We start from the raw sequence: 17,036 nt of genomic DNA, 5'->3' as shown, positions 1-17,036 counted from the left end.
TAGCCTACCTACACTGACAGTAGTCCAGCTTAGGGGGTTGTGTACTGAGAGGGGGTTGCCTGCAACCCCTAATCTCAGGAAGGAAATCCTAATTAAATCCCTGACAGCATGGGCTGAGGCCCAAGAGGTAGAGACAGAGGAAGCTCCAGAGGAGGAACCAAAAGAGGATGATGCTAACTCTAACCACTCAGGGGAGGAAAGGCATCAGACCCCAAGTGAGGAAGAGGAGGAACGGTCCTCACTGGACACAGTCACTAGGGGCAGACCCAAAGCTAGTGGTAGGAAGAGGGTCCTTTCAGGAGGAGAGAACCCATCCATCAGGGAAAGAGAGCTGGAAGCCCAGCTAGCCTACATAGCTTTGGAAGCAGAGAAGCTGGCCCTAGAGAAGAAAAAGTGGGCATACAAAGAAAAAAGAGATGGAAGCAGCGATAAAGAAGCTGAGGTGTCCATGGGTGGGGGAGTTTGCCCCAGATTACCCAAGGGGGTAGTTCCTGCTTATATAGAGGGGGATGACATAGATAAGTGGCTAGGGGCCTTTGAGAGGGCACTCCAAATGAGAAGGGTTAAGCCTCAATACTGGGGTTCCCTTTTGTGGGAGTTGGTCCCCAACTCAGGGAGGGATAGGCTTCTGACCTTAAGGGGGGAGGAGGCAGATTCATACCCTAGTATGAAGAGGTGCTTAGTCAAGAAGTTTGGTCTGACCCCAGAGCAATATAGAATGAAGTTCAGGGACACCCAGAAGGTCAGTACCCAGTCTTGGGTTGACTTTGTGGACACCTCACTAAAGGCACTAGAGGGCTGGATTATTGGCAACAAAGTAAATACTTATGAGGGGTTATACAATCTGATCATGAGAGAGCACATCTTGACCAATTGTATCCAAGAAAGGTTACGCCAGCATCTAGTGGACTCTAAGCTGACCAACCCTAGAGAGCTAGGGGAGGCAGCTGATGAGTGGTTGAGAACCAGGGTGGTTGTCAAGTCCCAGGGGGGAGACTCCAAGAAGGGGGGGACAGGTCCCCAAAAACCTAAGGAGGGAGGTGGTAAGCCCACCACAGAGACTCCCTCTGTACCCCAGAACCCTAAGAAGGAGGAGAGTAAATCCCACTCCCACTCTGACATGCAGAGACAGGGAGACCCCGGGTTAAAAAAGCTCTTGGACAGTAGGGCCTGCTTTGACTGTCAGCAGACAGGTCACTTCAGAGGAGATGCAGCCTGTCCAAAGAAGGTGGTTAGCACTGGGCTGTCCAGTGTAGCCATAGAGGAGGATTCCTCAGATGATGAAATCCTCCTAGCATTGTGCTGGGAGACAGGACCAGATGGTAAGCTGGTGATCCCTGAGGGTGGGAGTAGGCACTTCCACCACATTCAAGTGAATGGGATCCCTACCACTGGCCTGAGAGACACCTGTGCCAGTCACACTGTAGTGAGTGACCGGTTAGTGACCCCAGACATGTATGTCCCAGGAAAGACAAAGAAAGTCAGGATAGCCACAGGGGAGGTCACCTCCAAACCTGTAGCCATAGTGCCCCTAGAGAGGGAGGGTATCCTTGACTGGATTAGGGTGGTAGTCAGTGCTGACCTTCCCCTAGATTGTATCCTGGGCAATGACCTCCCAGAGGTGAGTCTGGTCACAGATGGGGTGGTCGCCCAGGGCGCCCCCCCAACACAAAGTCCTGGGGAGTCAGTCCCTACAGTTAGGAGACAGGGGTCCCCAAGAAAAGGAAAGAAGAAAAGGAAGGGTAGGCCACTCTTAAAGAGAGTTCCAGGGAGCCAAAGGCCTTCTGCCCCAGTAGGGGGGCAGCCCAGAGTTGGCACTGGTGAGGCCTCACCTGACCCCAAGGAAGTCCTGAGTAGTCAGGCAGCTGTCCAGATGCAAGGTGTTGCCCCTGCACTGACAGAAGGGAGAGTGGAAGGAGGGTGTCTGCCACAGGAGGTGGTAGCCCCCCACTCTAGACAGCAAGAGGGGTACCAGGACCCCAAAGAAGCCCCTAAAGCAGCTCAGCCACCTGTCAGTGGAGAGCTTAGGGTGTGGTTCTGGGTACTGACAGCTGTCAGTAGCCTCTGCTGGGTGCTAGCCTTCCTGGCAGCACTGTACTTGGCCTGGGAGGCAGACCCCAGGGCCAATAGCAAAGTAGGCCCCCTGACCCTATTGGTCATGGTGGGGTTGCTCAAGTGTTGGGTGACCTCTTTGGGTAAGCTAGGTGTTGCCCTAGCAAAGTTAGGAGTAGGGGAGGTGGGCACCTCACTACCCAAGTTGGCAGAGAGAGAGGAGGAAGACCCCCCTAGAGGGAAGTTTCAGTTTGAAATGGGTCCTTTCATTGTTGGGGTGGGTTCACTACCCAGAGGGAGAGACCCTGACAGGAGGATGTAAGGCAGAGTAGGCCCTGCAAAGAGACAGCCAGTTTTCTTCACTGTCTTCCTCGCCTAACAAGCCAGGAAGACTCTCCCAGGGTTGGGCTGAGTCTCCTGGGCGTGTGGGCTGGGGGGGGGTTGTGTGAGAAACTGGGGCTGATTGCAGAGGCCCCCTAACTTTTTGCCCCCATTTTCCACTTTATGCTGGTGTTTTCCTGACTCTGATGGTGCCCTGGGTACTGCTAACCAGTCCCAGGGCCTGTGCTCTGTGTAAAATGGATATGCAAATTAGGCTAATTATAATTGGCTAAGTTAACCTACCTATAAGTCCCTAGTATATGGTAGGGCATGTAGGTTTAGGGACCACAGCATAGGTGGTGCACACCTAGGTGCATTGCTGAGGTGCCCAGTGTCATTTTAAAAGCAAGCCTGCCTTGCTGGCTGCTTTTAAATTAAAGTTATATGCAAATTCGACTTTGGAATTAAAGGTACTTCCAAAGTCTTAAACTACCTTATTTTTACATATAAGTCACCCCTAAGGTGTGCCCTATGTGCCCCTAGGGCTGGGTGCCATGTAACTATAAGCAGGGACTTTATAAAAATAGATTTATAAGCCCTGGTGAGGTAAAAACAGCCAAATTCGTTTTTCCCTCATTGAAGTCAATGGCCTTCATAGGCTAGAATGGGCAGACTTTATTTAAAATTTTAAAGTCTCCTTAAATGTTACATACCAAGAATTTGGTATCAAATTGATTGTTATAATAAATCCCACAACTTCCAGTTGTTGGATTTAATATAACTAGTGCAGGTAAAAAGTTTAGACTTTACCTAAAAAGTTGCCAATTTCAGCTCTGCATTGTTTTTGCTGCTGTGCTCTGATTGGCCAGCCTGCAGCAGCTTCTGCCAGGCTACTTTAATGAGGTGTGAAGTGGCCTGACTTCACACAAAGGAATGTGCTTGGGGGAGAGAATCTCCCCTCAGCAGATGGTGAGGCAGGAAGGGGGAGGGCTGCCAAACTGGTCTTCAAAGGCAGAGAAGGACATCTGGAGCACCCAGCAACACCCCCACATCCTGCAACCCCAGACAGCTAGGTGCCCCCTTGATTAGATTAGGAGAGGGCAGGAGAGGGGTGTGTTTATGATTTTTAGCCACACCAGTGGGTGGGCTCAGCCAGATCTCTCCTCCAAAAATCAGATTCATCCATTTTGGATTTTTAGAGACTGTTGCCTTCTGGGATGGATTTTTGCCACACTTCCCAGGAAGTGGTCATCACAGGGGGACGACCCTGTCCCTGATTGGAGAACCAGGGCCCCCCTGCTTTTCACCCAGGAGCAAGGATAAAACTGGCAGACCTGCACCCACGCCTCAGATCCCCACCAAATTTCAAGAAGAAAGAACTACAAGGAGAAGAAGGACTGCCCTGCTGGACCCCTGGCCTGCACCTGGACCCTGCACTCAGAAAGACTGCACCAGCTGCACACTTGGGCTTCACCACAAGAAGGACTTTGCCTGGCTTCCACTGGTTCAAGGAGGGACTCCCTGTTTGCTACAGGTGAAAAATTGCTAACCAGAGTCCCCTGCACCAACTCCTGAAAAAGTGACCAGCTGACCACTGCCCAGTGGCCAAAAAGGAGTTTGCGCCAGGTGCACTCTGGGAGTTGAAGTCCGCACTTCCCAAGGACCATCACAGAACTTCTGGACCCTTGGGGTGAGCTGTGGACCCCAAAAGAACCTTAAAAGAACATCTGGGTGAAGCCCCAGAAGTTTGGAAAAGATTGGAGAAATTTTAGAAAAAAGCTCCATAAAGTGACCGACTCGACGCGGAAATTCTAGCCGGCTTGCCTCAACCGCGACCCGGCCTGACTTCGTGGTTCGTCCCGGTCAAGAAAAACATCCGAAAAAAAGACTAAGTCCGAACGTAAAAAGTTGACCGGGACCTTCCAGCCATCGTATCCGAGAAGGGCTCCACGGACGTCGGATCAAGATCCAGGTTTACCCCGGTCGAAGGATTTTCATCTCGAAAAAACGACTAAGTCCGAAGGTAGAAATCACCACCGAGGAAACCGACTTCGCGTATCCGGACAAGGGCTCCAGGAGGTCGGATCCAACTGGCAGGTTCGTCCCGGTGAAGAAAAACATCGAAAAAGAGACTAAGTCAGAAGGTAACTTTTTAACCGAGGCCTCCCGCGACCTGTAGCCGAGCAGGGCTCCATCGCGGTCGGCCTGAAAGTTTGACTTTGTCCCGGTCCTGGTGCAACCAGATGACCCGATTGGCGCTTTTCGTTTCTGGGCGCTAGAAAATAATAATACTTTAAAAATTCATATCTCCGGTTCCCCTGAACCGATTTTAATCGTTTTTGTGTCATTTTAAAGATAAAAATATAAGCTATTTTTATAAATTGGTTTTGGATTTTTAAACTGTTTCCTGTGTTTTATTTAATTACTGTTTTGTGATATTTGAATGCTTTACACTTTGTCTCCTAAGTTAAGCCTTGACGCTCGATGCCAAGCTACCAAGGGTAGAGCTGGGATTAATTTACTGAGACCTAACTGTACTTTTGTGGAGGTTTGTGGCTTGTTGCTAGGTGTAGGTACCTACCTGCCCTATCAATAACCCATTTTCCAACAGGAACACCCACCTCAATGCCCATGGAATGCCTCCTGAGCTCAGAGTAAGGCAACACAGCGATTTGCGCTGCCTTGCCTTACTCCAAATCTATGAGGCAATTCAAAGCCACGCAAAGTAGCTTTACGTGGCCTCATAGATATTATTTTGTAGTTTGTGCTGCCAGAGCATCACAAGAGGCTCATAAATATGCCATAGGGCGCTTCCTGCTCCGATGGGGAAAACAACCCCAAACAGCCTTCCCCAGGTTCGGGAAGGCCTCGTATGAAAGGGGAGACTCTCCCCTTTCATACGAGGCATTCCTGAACGTGTTTCCTGGCCCCCCGATCGCAGCACAGCTGCGATCGGGGGCCAGGAAACGCCACTAGACACCTGTGATTTCACTTGGCGGGGTCGGCCTCCCTAGGAAAACGGGCCGCACCCCCCTCCCGGGGCTATATTGTAAAAAAGGTAATGTTGGGGCCCCCTGGGGGGCACGATCGTGCCACCCGCAGGGGCAAATAAAAATAAATAAAAATAAGGACATTGACGGGGTCGTCTATAGGCAGGGCGACCCCCTGTGGGGCCATATTTTCAATTTTGATGTTGGGGCCCCCTTGAAGGGGGGATGGCGCGATCGCGCCACACCCAAGGGCTAATTTTTAAAAAAAAAAAAAAATTGACTGGGGGTCGCCCATAGGCGGCAATTTTTTTTAGTAGTTGTAGGGTTTCCCTGGGGGCCATTTTGGCCCCAAGGAAACCCTACAACTACCAAAAAAAAAATACAGATATATATATAGATATATATATATATATATTTATATCTATATATATATATAGATATATAGATATATATATATATATATCTATATATATATATAGATAGATAGATAGATATATCAATCCATGTAGATGGATATATCTATATTTATATATATTCACATATATATATATATATATATATATATATATATATATATATATATATATATATATATCACTTTTGTCAGTGCATGTGTGGTTTCCCTGGGGGCTGCAATCGGCCCCCAGGAAAACCAGACCCACATATAAAAGTGATCTATATATATATGTATATATTTGCCACCAGTTGTCTTGCAGTTGCAGCTTGCGTCTTCAAAGCAGTGCACATACTTCAACTGACGCATTTCAACGGTAGCTTTTAGGCAGCAATAAAGAAGTCAAGTAAGTCTTGTGATTATGTTTCTGCTACAAAAGGATCAGACTTTTGTCTAGTGGCAGTTTTAGTGCCATAAAGACGCTCAGAAGGTTTATATGACTACTGCAAAGAGCAAATCTTTATTTTAAGTAAATAGCTGAGTACGTTAGTAAAGTCAGCCACTACCTGCGCTATAATACAAATGAAATGTATTTGCGGGGTGGCGGGTGGCTATGGAGAGATGAAGAGCACATTTGCTGGGTGGTAATGAGGGAATCCGAGGAGGAGGACATGGGAGTGGGAGCACCAATAATGATTGTTGGACTGGGCGCAGGAGGTGCTAAAGACTGTGACGAATAGTATGTGACAAGGTGTTTGAGTGTCTTGAAAGAACGTGCTGATTGAGGGAAGAAGCGAAGGTAAGGTGGCCTCTACTGTTGCATGTATCACACACACACACCAGCAATTTTATGACTGTCTTTGTAGGCTAGTGTTTAAGAGCAACAGTTTAGCCAATAGCAGAGATGGCATATTGATGGATGACTGCTGCTGACGTCACTCTGGTTATAGAGGACAGCTCTGACATAGGATCAGAGACTGAGACAGCAAATACTGAGACAGCATCACTGTAATATTTGCAGTAAAAAACATTATGAGAAAATTGTGCATGGCAAGGGTTCAAGTTATAGTTACCTTAGGGCACAATATATAGTTATTTGAAATAACTCTAACAGCTACATTTCTATGGTTATGTGTGTGGAACTTTTGTTTTTTTAGTGATATATATATATATATGTGCCTCTTTAAACTGGGTTTCGGAATATTGTATGAAAACCTTGATACTCATAAAGAAACACATGATCCAATGTGAAATATCAATTAAAATGTTTGACAACTATGACATGTTATTTTAAAAATGAGCCTTCATCCCAAATAATAAGTACGTTTTGATATCTGTTTCTAAATAACATTGTTGTGTTTTTCTGCAGTTGACTGCATATGGAGGCAAGTTGAAATACGCAATTTATTTTGAGGCCCGAGAGGAAACTGGTCCCTCTACCTTTGAGCCCCAAGTAATCTTAAGAGGAGGACCCCCAGCTAATCATAAAATTATAGTTCGGCACATGCCTGCACCTCAGATTGGACAGCTGACCCGTCATGAGATTGAAATGACAGAGGTACCTGTAACTGTTTTGTTCTGACATTAATAAATCAGTCTTTAGCACTTAGTGTATTCAATGTTTACTATATTTGGTTTTCAGCATGAATGGAGATATTTGGGATCTGTAGATGGAAGACCTGTCACCCGTGAGGACTTCATGGATGTGCTGTATGACATTCAGTATATTCTTATCAAAGCCTCATATGGCAACATCATGAGACAAAGCAGGTAACTTAGCTTCTCTATAAACATGTCCACTACATGTAGGCATATATTATGATACTTGAATTTCAAAGGGTTGCTATGGTGAGAATAGGTTCATCTCAGTGCTTAATTTGTGTAGGTGGTTGAAGGAGGTGGACACCAGTGTTAGCGCGTCTGACTTTAATAAGTATACTTACAAGGGGACGCAAATACGTCGATGAACCTTTTGACTCACAATTAAGATGTTCTTACCATAGCTCCAGTACATGCAAATCAGTAATCAATAACCAATACACAATATCAATAATCACCAATAAACCAATAACAATAATAATCAATGGAGTCAGTAATTATCACACATCATGACCTTTCAGTCATGAATAACCACACCATTAAGTAAAAGTTAGAATATTTATTTTCCTGTATTAACAATGCTAAGGCCATGTAGATCAATCTCAAAATCAAATGAAACACATACAGAAACAATACTGGCTGTCCAAAGCGGCAGAAGAAACGTAATCTAATCAAATCTTTAACTGCAACACATTCTAAGGTTATGGTGCAAATCAATAACAAAGTCAACTGTGTCAAAGTGATTATATACATTTGAATTCAGCAGAGAAATCCATCAAGCATTATTCCCTCTTAGCCCAATTACATTAATGAGGATCCTTAACTAACATCAGATTAGCATTAGCATGTTGGGCTTCATGTCAAATAATTTAGTAACACTAATTTGGAAAACATCTCACTATGGCTCTATCAAAACAGTGCAGTTGGCACCTAGAAAGGAAAAGCAAATATGCATGATAGTCAACAGTCTAATTCATAATACCTATCCTCGGTGTGAATCAACAAGCAGAGTCAGTCTTCGTTCTCAGGACATCAGTCAATCAGCAAGGCAATCAGAATTCAGCATCAAAGTTCAGAAAATGCAAAGTCTTTAGGCATTAAAGTTAAGCACGTCTCATGTCAAGACGCATAAGGAAATATTGACCTTTCGGCCAGCAAGAAATGGGCAATGAATCTATCTTCTCCCTGTGCAGTGTCGTTAAATCAAAAATAGTAAAACGTTTTCCCAAATCCCTATTTGTCAGTTAATCGCATGTTCACACTTTGTCCAATAAAACTAAAATCCCAAATCTATGAATTCTACCATTACTCCATTCACATGCTGTTGATTGGTTTGTCCTGCAATGTCCTCATCATCCGGCTTGTCAGGTAACAATATTGTTGCAGCTTCTACTCCAGTCGTTATCTCCTTTGTTCTTCTCCTGAGATAGTCAGTCTCACACACATTACACACAAAATGTTCCATTGGAAAGATCAGCATCTTCTAGTTGTCGGTTTTAATGAGAAAAGGCTTCAGCTATGAGCACATTTAAACAATGCAAAATGGAAATCACAGTCTAACTTGCTAGGACAGCCATTTATTAAACTTAAGAAATACAGCTTTGACATGAGACCTGTCAACCAGGCTAAGACACATGCTAAGTTAAGGCTTACAATTAATAAAACTAGGACATAATGCATAACCCTTAATATGACGTTTTGCTACATTAGTCAAACATATATTCAACATTTCACAATATTAATCCACTGGTAAGTACACTTTGTGAACATTGGCGGCCACTCTTTGTAATCACATTTTCAAATGCGTGCATTATTTTTCTACGTCATTATATTTTCTACATAAATCTGTTATTCAGAATACATGAACACTCATTCATAATTTTTATTAAAACACCTGTGCTAGCACCAGCACTAATTTTCAGGAACCAGAACTTATTTTCCATAATCAAACTTTGATCCAGAGCAAGAGAGAGAAAATTATGAAAGGAGAATGAAAGAGCGAAGAAAAACATCAAATCAGTGAACAGGGAGAAAACTACCGGGATGCTACTGAAGTGAAGTAAATAGGAAGTGTAGGGTGATGCAAGAAAGAGGCAGAGGAGGAATACAGCAATCCTAGCAGGTTGACAGTGTTCTCTTAAGAAAATAATTGAGGCCCTGCGCTTATGTTTATGCACTGATAGTTCATTTATCACATACTACTAAAAACAATTGACTGAGTCAACATGCTGAGTTCTTTTCTAGTAAAGCTTATATGTTGGTATAGCTATTGCCTCAGGGCAGAAAAGGTTCTTCACTTCACCACAGTGCGGCTTATAACAAAACAATTACATTTTTACTGCACAACTTGAACCTCCAGTACAAAAATCACATCTCCAATGTGTAAAAAATGTGTACCCACAGCAGAGTTATTTTTTTTTCGATCACAAATTGGGTATTTTCCAGAGTGGTACCTTAACTCCACTAAATGTTCTCCCTGCAATGCATAATTCTGACTTTTTCAGTATGTGCAATGAAAGACACATCCACTCAGTCAGATAGCAGTTCTCCTTTCATCTCCTCTCTCTCAAAAGTGAACAAGGGAGCTCAAGGCAAGCAAACCACTCAGATCCCCGCTACCTTTACTCTCACAGACATATTTCCTGTAGTCCTGTGCCAATGTTGCGTTGATCTCTTATCCACCACTTGGGTTCACATCTCCAACCTCAGCCCATCACCACTGTACCTTGGGATTCCCCCATAATATTAATATATTGCATGTAGCAAATAAAGGGGCATATTTACAAGAAAGTGGCACATCAGACCCGATGCATCACTTTTCTTGCGTCACCCCTGCCCCATCTAACAACACCATGGTTGTGCCATATTTACAATCCGGCACACAATGCCAGTCGTTAGAGCAATAGCGTCAAAACTTTTTATGCTATTGTGGTGCTTTGCTGTACTAGCGTAAAAAATGTGGACGCTAGTGCAGCAGAGAAGGAAGGCCCATTGATTAAAATGGGTGCAGCATTTTAACGCTTGCTCTTAGCAGGCTTTAAAAATGACAAAATAAATATTGTAAATTTCACTGTGTCATTTTTTTCCGGACCCCCTTCATGGGAATGCCCCCCTTGCATACATTATGCCTGACGCAGGCATAATGTGGTGCAAGGGTTTACAAAGTGGCCCAATGCAAGCATTGCACCACTTTGTAAATAGGGTGCGGGCAAAAGGCCTCCTTAACGCTGCCTTAGTGTAAAAAAAATTACGCTAGGTCTGCACAAAGTGGCGCAAGGGTCTTGGAAATATGCTCCAAAATGTTTCAGATTCAAGGGGTCAGGCACTAGGTTCTCTCATCAGTCCAGAAAGGATTCGCTTGATGTCCCAAAAGTCTGTGTCAACAGGGAGAATGATCGCTCCCAGGCCTTCTTCTCTGCACAGAACGATGGCAGCTATCTTCAGTAAAACCAGCAAACTCAGAGCCAAGGGCCCTCTTCATAGCCATGGTCCTCTGCTCCCCCACCCACTGGATCTCAAAAGACAGCAGGAAGAAAACCTCCATCACCACCCAGTCTATTAGGGTGCCTCACAAGCCAAGATGGTAGAACATTTAGACCTGAAACATTCAGGCCCCTGCTCCCTAATCTCATTGTAAGCAGTGGGTGCTTCAATAATCAAACTGCCATGTTGGCAGCCCAGCCATGCCAGCGAGCCTTCTCTCATCCTATTGATGGCCTTGGGTTGCTGAATCCCCAAGCACCATACCAAAATATAGTTATCTATCTGAATGCAGAAACTAGCTTCTATAGTATGCTTAACTGTTCTCTTGTCTCCTTATAAGGGGAAGTGAAACAAGGAACCCTCTTGTGCCTTATCCTTGCCAATAACAGATACAGTTATAGTCTCTTCAAGCCCAGTTGATCACTAACGCTAGGAAGCCTATGCCATCATGCATAGTGAAACAATGAGGAGGCTTCATTAGTTGGGCCTATTAAATTATTTCAGTACATACTGATGCCATACCATATGTACTTCTGTAAATTAGCCCTCACCATGAGTATAAGAATGCTTCTTGTATGAACTGTATGAAGGTGTAAGAAATGAACATCAAGAAGACCTAGTGAAGATCACATTTTTGTACACTACAAGTATCTTTTATTAGCAAACAAGTTGATGCATGTCCTAAACTGCAAGGATACATAATAAACATAGACAAGGTTATAAATGTTGCTGCTGCAACTCACTGGCAGGACTTTTATGGAGGATTGTTATCACATTCAGCATATTTTGAAACACAATGTAAAGGACCACAGACTCAATATCATTGATAATATCACTGTAACATTTGCAGGAAAAATTATTGATGAGAAAACTGCATAGCAGGGTGCGAGTTATAGTCACCTTGGGGCATGAGTTATAGTTACTTGAAGAACTCTAACTATAACAGCTGATATTCTATGCTCTTGTGTGTGTAAAATCTGAACCTAACTATAACGTTCCTGTAACCTTTGTTTTCTAGTCAATTTCTAGGATTTTTTAAAATCCTATTTCCTTACTATAACGTCCCTGTAACCTTTGTTTTTTCAGTGAATTTCTAGGGTTTTTTAACGTTAAATTAGATGCCCATCGCAATGCAGAGTGAGAGGTCGGTTGGATGCAGGGCTTGGCCTGGCATCACACTGCTCCCCCAGTTTTAGCCGCTGCCCCCTTCTCCTTGCCATCCATTGTTCAAGTCCATGCCCCAGCTCCCTCATTACGGTCCTGTGTGGCCATTTGTCTGCCACTGCCCTTCCCGCCTGCCCTGAACAGTTAGCTTGTTGCCTTATCTAACTCCTCCCTACCCTCTATTGTCCGACCCCATGCACAAGCCTCCACCCTCCTGCCTTCGTGATCCTATGGGCTGCCACAGCCCTCCATTTACCTTGAAATCCCTGCCACTCCTCCTGCCCTTCATTGCTCAATTCTATGCCCGATCATTGCCCTCCTGCTTAGCCTCTGTGATTAACTTGCTGTCCCTACTCCCCATCCTCCTTCCCTCCAATGTCTGTGTGCATGCCCCTGCTCCCTCGTTTTGCCCACCATGTTACATGGACCTTCCACTTCCCCTCCTATCTACTCTGAGTGTTCTGTTGAGCTGGAACTGCCCCTCCCACCTGCCTAGCATGGTCATATGGCTGCCACCTCCACCCTGCCTGTCTGATTCCATGTCTCATCCCCTCCCTTCTGTCCTCCCTTGTCCATTGTGCTGCCACTGCCTTCTGCATCCAAGCTCTGTTGTGTTGCAACTGCTTCTCCTGCCTACCCTGCATGGTCTGTTGTGGAGCCCCTTCTCCTGCCCTCTCTTGTCTGTGTCCAGGCACTTCCCTACCCCTCTGTCCTACATGGTCCTTTTTGCATGCAACCTCCCCCATCCCCCTTGTCCACCATGGCCATTGTGCTGCCAATAACCCTCACACTTGCCATGCATGGTTTTCTCTGCCACCACAGCCCTTCCGACCTGCCCTGTGCTGTCAGCTTACTGTCCCTGACCCCCTCCCACCTTTCCTCTGTAGTCTATGTGTATGCCATTATAGTCTCACTGTTGCCCTCCATGGTGTATTGTACTTCCTGTGCCTATCCCGCCTGCCCACAGTGATTAGTTGGCTGCTCCTGCCCTGCACCATTCCCTCCTGCCCTCCGTTTTCCATGTGCAGACCCCTATCCCCTTCCTCCTGCCTTGTCTGGTCCGTTGTCATGTCCCAGCTCCCTCTCTCCTGCCCTTCATGGTCCGTTATGCTGCAGGTGTCCCTCCTGTCTGTCCAGTATTGTCAGCTTGCTGCTGTTGCCTCCCTCCCCTCTGCACTCTGTTGTCCTTATGCATGCCCCCCCCTTTGCTTTCCATGGTCCAATATGGTGCACTGCTGTCCCTCTTGCCCTGTGTGGTGTATTGTGCTTCTGCAAACCCCAATGCCTGCCCAGTGAAGTCAGTTTATTGCCCCTGCCTATCTCCCTCCTACTCTATGTGATCCGAGTCCATGTCCCTTCCCCATTCCTCCTGCCCTGCTTGATCCAATGTACCATACCGGCCAACATTTTTAACTTGTTAAGAGGGAGATCTTGAAAAAAAAACCTAGGGGATTGATGTTCCCCTCTGACTGATTTTGAAAAAGAGGGGAGTTTAGACAGGAGAGAAATAAAATAAAGCCCTTTTGGGCTTAAAAACATCAGAAGTCTGCTGCCAGAATCAGGTCTGCTGGTCTGTATGGTTCAAGTGCCAATGTTTTTTTGCTTCTGGCCTCAGTGGTCTATTACATTGCCACAGCCTCTCTTGTTTGTCCTGCATGGTTGGTTCATTGCCCTGACTCCCACTTTCCCCTGCCCTCCATGGTCCTTTGTGCTGCCACTTACCCTCCCTTCTGCCTATCATGGTCAACTTGTTGCCTCTGCACCCTTCTCCCTGCCCTCAATTATCTGAGTCCACGCCCTTCCCCTCTGACTTACATTGAAAAAGAGAGGAGTTTAGGAAGGTGACAAATAAAATAAAGCCCTTTTGGGATTAAAAACATCAGGAGTCTGCTGTCAGAATCGGGTCTGCTGGTCTGTATGGTTCAAGTGCCAATGTTTTTTTGCTTCTGGCCTCAGTGGTCTATTACATTGCCACAGCCTCTCTTGTTTGTCCTACATGGTTGGTTCATTGCCCTGACTCCCACTTTCCCCTGCCCTCCATGGTCCTTTGTGCTGCCACTTACCCTCCCTCCTGCCTAACATGGTCAACTTGTTGCCTCTGCACCCTTCTCCCTGCCCTCAATTATCTGAGTCCACGCCCTTCCCCTCTGACTTACTTTGAAAAAGAGAGGAGTTTAGGAAGGTGACAAATAAAATAAAGCCCTTTTGGGATTAAAAACATCAGGAGTCTGCTGTCAGAATCGGGTCTGTTGGTTTGTATGGTTGTAGTGCTAATGTCTTTTGCTTCTGCCCTCATTGGTCTATTGTATTGCCACAGCCGCTCTCTTGCCTGTCCTGCATGGTTGGTTCATTGTCCTGCCTCCTCTTTCCCATGTCTTCCATGGTCCTTTGTGCTGCCACTTAACCTTCCGCCTGCCTAACATGGTCCACTTGTTGCCTCTGCACCCTCCTCCCTGCCCTCTATTATCTGAGTCCACGCCGTTTACCTCTGCTGCCCCTCAGTATTTTAAAGAACAACTAGCTTGCTAACATTCTATATTCTCCACAAAAGTTGGGCACACCTGAAGTCATCATGATGTAATCAAAACTGTAATACCTAAAGCATTTTCTCTAGAAATTATAAAAATGAGAGGGTCTCATTCCCATAGAAATTGTGGTTAGTGCGCTAAAAAACTAAAATGAGGACATATTTTCTGAGCTCTCAGATAGGGACAAAGCACTTTTAAATGTTTTCCTATCTTTATGTTTTTTTATCCAGTTGATCACTTGATTATATGTTTCACGTAGGGGAGAGGGTGTGGCGTATGGCCGGTGCTACAGACTTTGCAACTGGGGAACCAGGTTCAAGTTTCGGCATCAGCTACACATCATGCGATTCTGGGCAAATCACTCAGAGTCTGATTTGGATCTTGGCAGTGGGAATACGCTGTAACAAACGTGACGGATATCCCATCCGCATATTACAATGCCAAAATATGGTATGGAGATCGCAGTACAGCGGAAGGGTTATCGGTCACGTTTGTGAAGGAGTAATCCCGTAACCAAGATCTAAATCAGGCAGTTAATCTCTCCTTGCCTAAAATCAAAATGAATGTGTCCTTTGTAGTGTAACTGATGCTCACGTAAAGCACGCCAATACCTTTGGGTCAAGTCTGCACATTATATAAAACTGCACAAAAACAAAACAATTAAGGGCCATATTTATACTTTTTGGCGCAAAACTGCGCTAACGCAGTTTTGCGTCAAAAAAATTAGCGCCGGCTAACGCCATTCTGAAGCGCCATGCGGGCGCCGTATTTAATCAATGACGTTAGCCGGCGTTAGCCGCCGGTGCTGCCTGGTGTGCGTGGAAAAAAATGACGTACACCAGGCAGCGCCGGCGTAGGGGGATATGGAGCTTGGGCGTCAAAAAATGGGTCAAGTCAGACTGAGGCAAATTTTTCGCCTCAACCCGATTTGCGCCATTTTTTTCGACTCCCAAACCCCATAGAAATGACTCCTGTCTTAGCAAAGACAGGAGTCATGCCCCCTTGCCCAATGGCCATGCCCAGGGGACTTCTGTCCCCTGGGCATGGTCATTGGGCATAGTGGCATGTAGGGGGGCACAAATCAGGCCCCCCTATGCCACAAAAAAAAAAAAAAAAAACTACCTGAACTTACCTTAATGTCCCTGGGATGGGTCCCTCCAGCCTTGGGTGTCCTCCTGGGGTGGGCAAGGGTGACAGGGGGTGTCCCTGGGGGCATGGGAGGGCACCTCTGGGCTCCTTCAGAGCCCACAGGTCCCTTAACGCCTGCCTTTTCCAGGCGCTAAAAAACGGCGCAAAAGCGGCCGTACGTCATTTTTTTTGACCCGCCCACTCCCGGGCGTGAATTTTGCCCGGGAGTGTAAATACGGCGCACATGCCTCGGAGTAAATTTTTTAGACGGGAACGCCTACCTTGCATCTCATTAACGCAAAGTAGGTGTCCACGCTAAAAAATGACGCAAACTCCATGGACTTTGGCGCTAGACGCGTCTAACGCGAAAGTATAAATATGGAGTTAGTTTTGCGTCGGAATTGCGTAAAAAAAAACGACGCAATTCCGGCGTAAACAGAGTATAAATGTGCCCCTAAGTGTTTTGCACACTTTTATCATTGGCCTATACTTGGGCTACATTTGGGTGATATTTGTGCTACATTTGGGCTCTTTTTTTCTCTGGTGGCCATTTTGGGAGACTTATATGCTATGAAGCTCCGTAATTTTCTCATTTAATGTAGTATCCTCAGTAAAAAATGCTTTCAGGTTCCACTTCGATTCAATCAAGATGGCGTTCAGATGTGCCACACGTTTGCACAGTTTCTGCTGCTGGTGCTGAAAGAGCATGTTTCAGTTTGCATGTTAGAATGTTTTACTGAAATAGAAGAGGAAGATATTTGAGAACTCACTTAAAGCATGTCCTATTTTTTCTTTCTACAACACTAACCATAATTTCTATGACAAAATGAGCCCCCTCATTTTGTTCCTTTCTAAATTTAATGTTTTAAGTTTTACCAGTTTGAGTCAATCAAAATGGCTTTAGGTTAAGGTTTGTCACGCTTTTGTCTTAACCAGTTCTGTGCCGCGGACGTACGTAATGGTTACGTCCTGCGGCACAGTGCTGCTGTGCCCAAGACGTAACCATTACGTCCTGGGCACGCAGCCCAGAGGGAGCGCTAGCACTCGCTCTGTGGGGTACCGTCCCACCCCCCCAAGTCAGGGATGGAAGGGGAAGCCCTTCCCCTTCCAACCCCGACCACCCCCACCCCTCCTGTGATGTCAGCGCGCAAACGCGCACTGACAATCACAGAGTTCCAGCGCGATCGGAAGAGAAATGCTTTGGGGAAATGTATTTCCTTCCCTTTGAAGTCTCTCTCTGCATTTTGGCAGCCGGATTCAAAGCAATCAGGCTGTCAAAACGGACACTAGACACCAGGGATGTCTTTTTTATTTATGAAACTGACATAAGGGAGCGACCCCTTGGGCAAGGGTCGCTCCCAGGGGGGGCATTTTTTT

General features: G+C 45.7%; 1 protein-coding gene across 7 annotated transcripts in view; it reads left to right on the top strand.

The window, feature by feature from the left end:
• The window catches only part of LAMA2 (laminin subunit alpha 2), a 3,379,260-nt gene that overhangs the window by 2,225,282 nt on the left and 1,136,942 nt on the right, over positions 1–17,036 (top strand). For all 7 annotated transcript variants that reach the window (XM_069234829.1, XM_069234828.1, XM_069234823.1 and 4 more), the window contains 2 exons: positions 7,127–7,315; positions 7,400–7,527. In XM_069234829.1, the coding sequence (XP_069090930.1) occupies positions 7,127–7,315; positions 7,400–7,527 (317 nt within the window). The remainder of the gene's footprint in view (positions 1–7,126; positions 7,316–7,399; positions 7,528–17,036) is intronic.

This window comes from Pleurodeles waltl, chromosome 5, assembly GCF_031143425.1.
Source record: "Pleurodeles waltl isolate 20211129_DDA chromosome 5, aPleWal1.hap1.20221129, whole genome shotgun sequence".
NCBI classification, from domain to species: domain Eukaryota; kingdom Metazoa; phylum Chordata; class Amphibia; order Caudata; family Salamandridae; genus Pleurodeles; species Pleurodeles waltl.
Note: the sequence above shows the minus strand (reverse complement) of the source record. Positions and strands in the feature narration are given on the sequence as shown.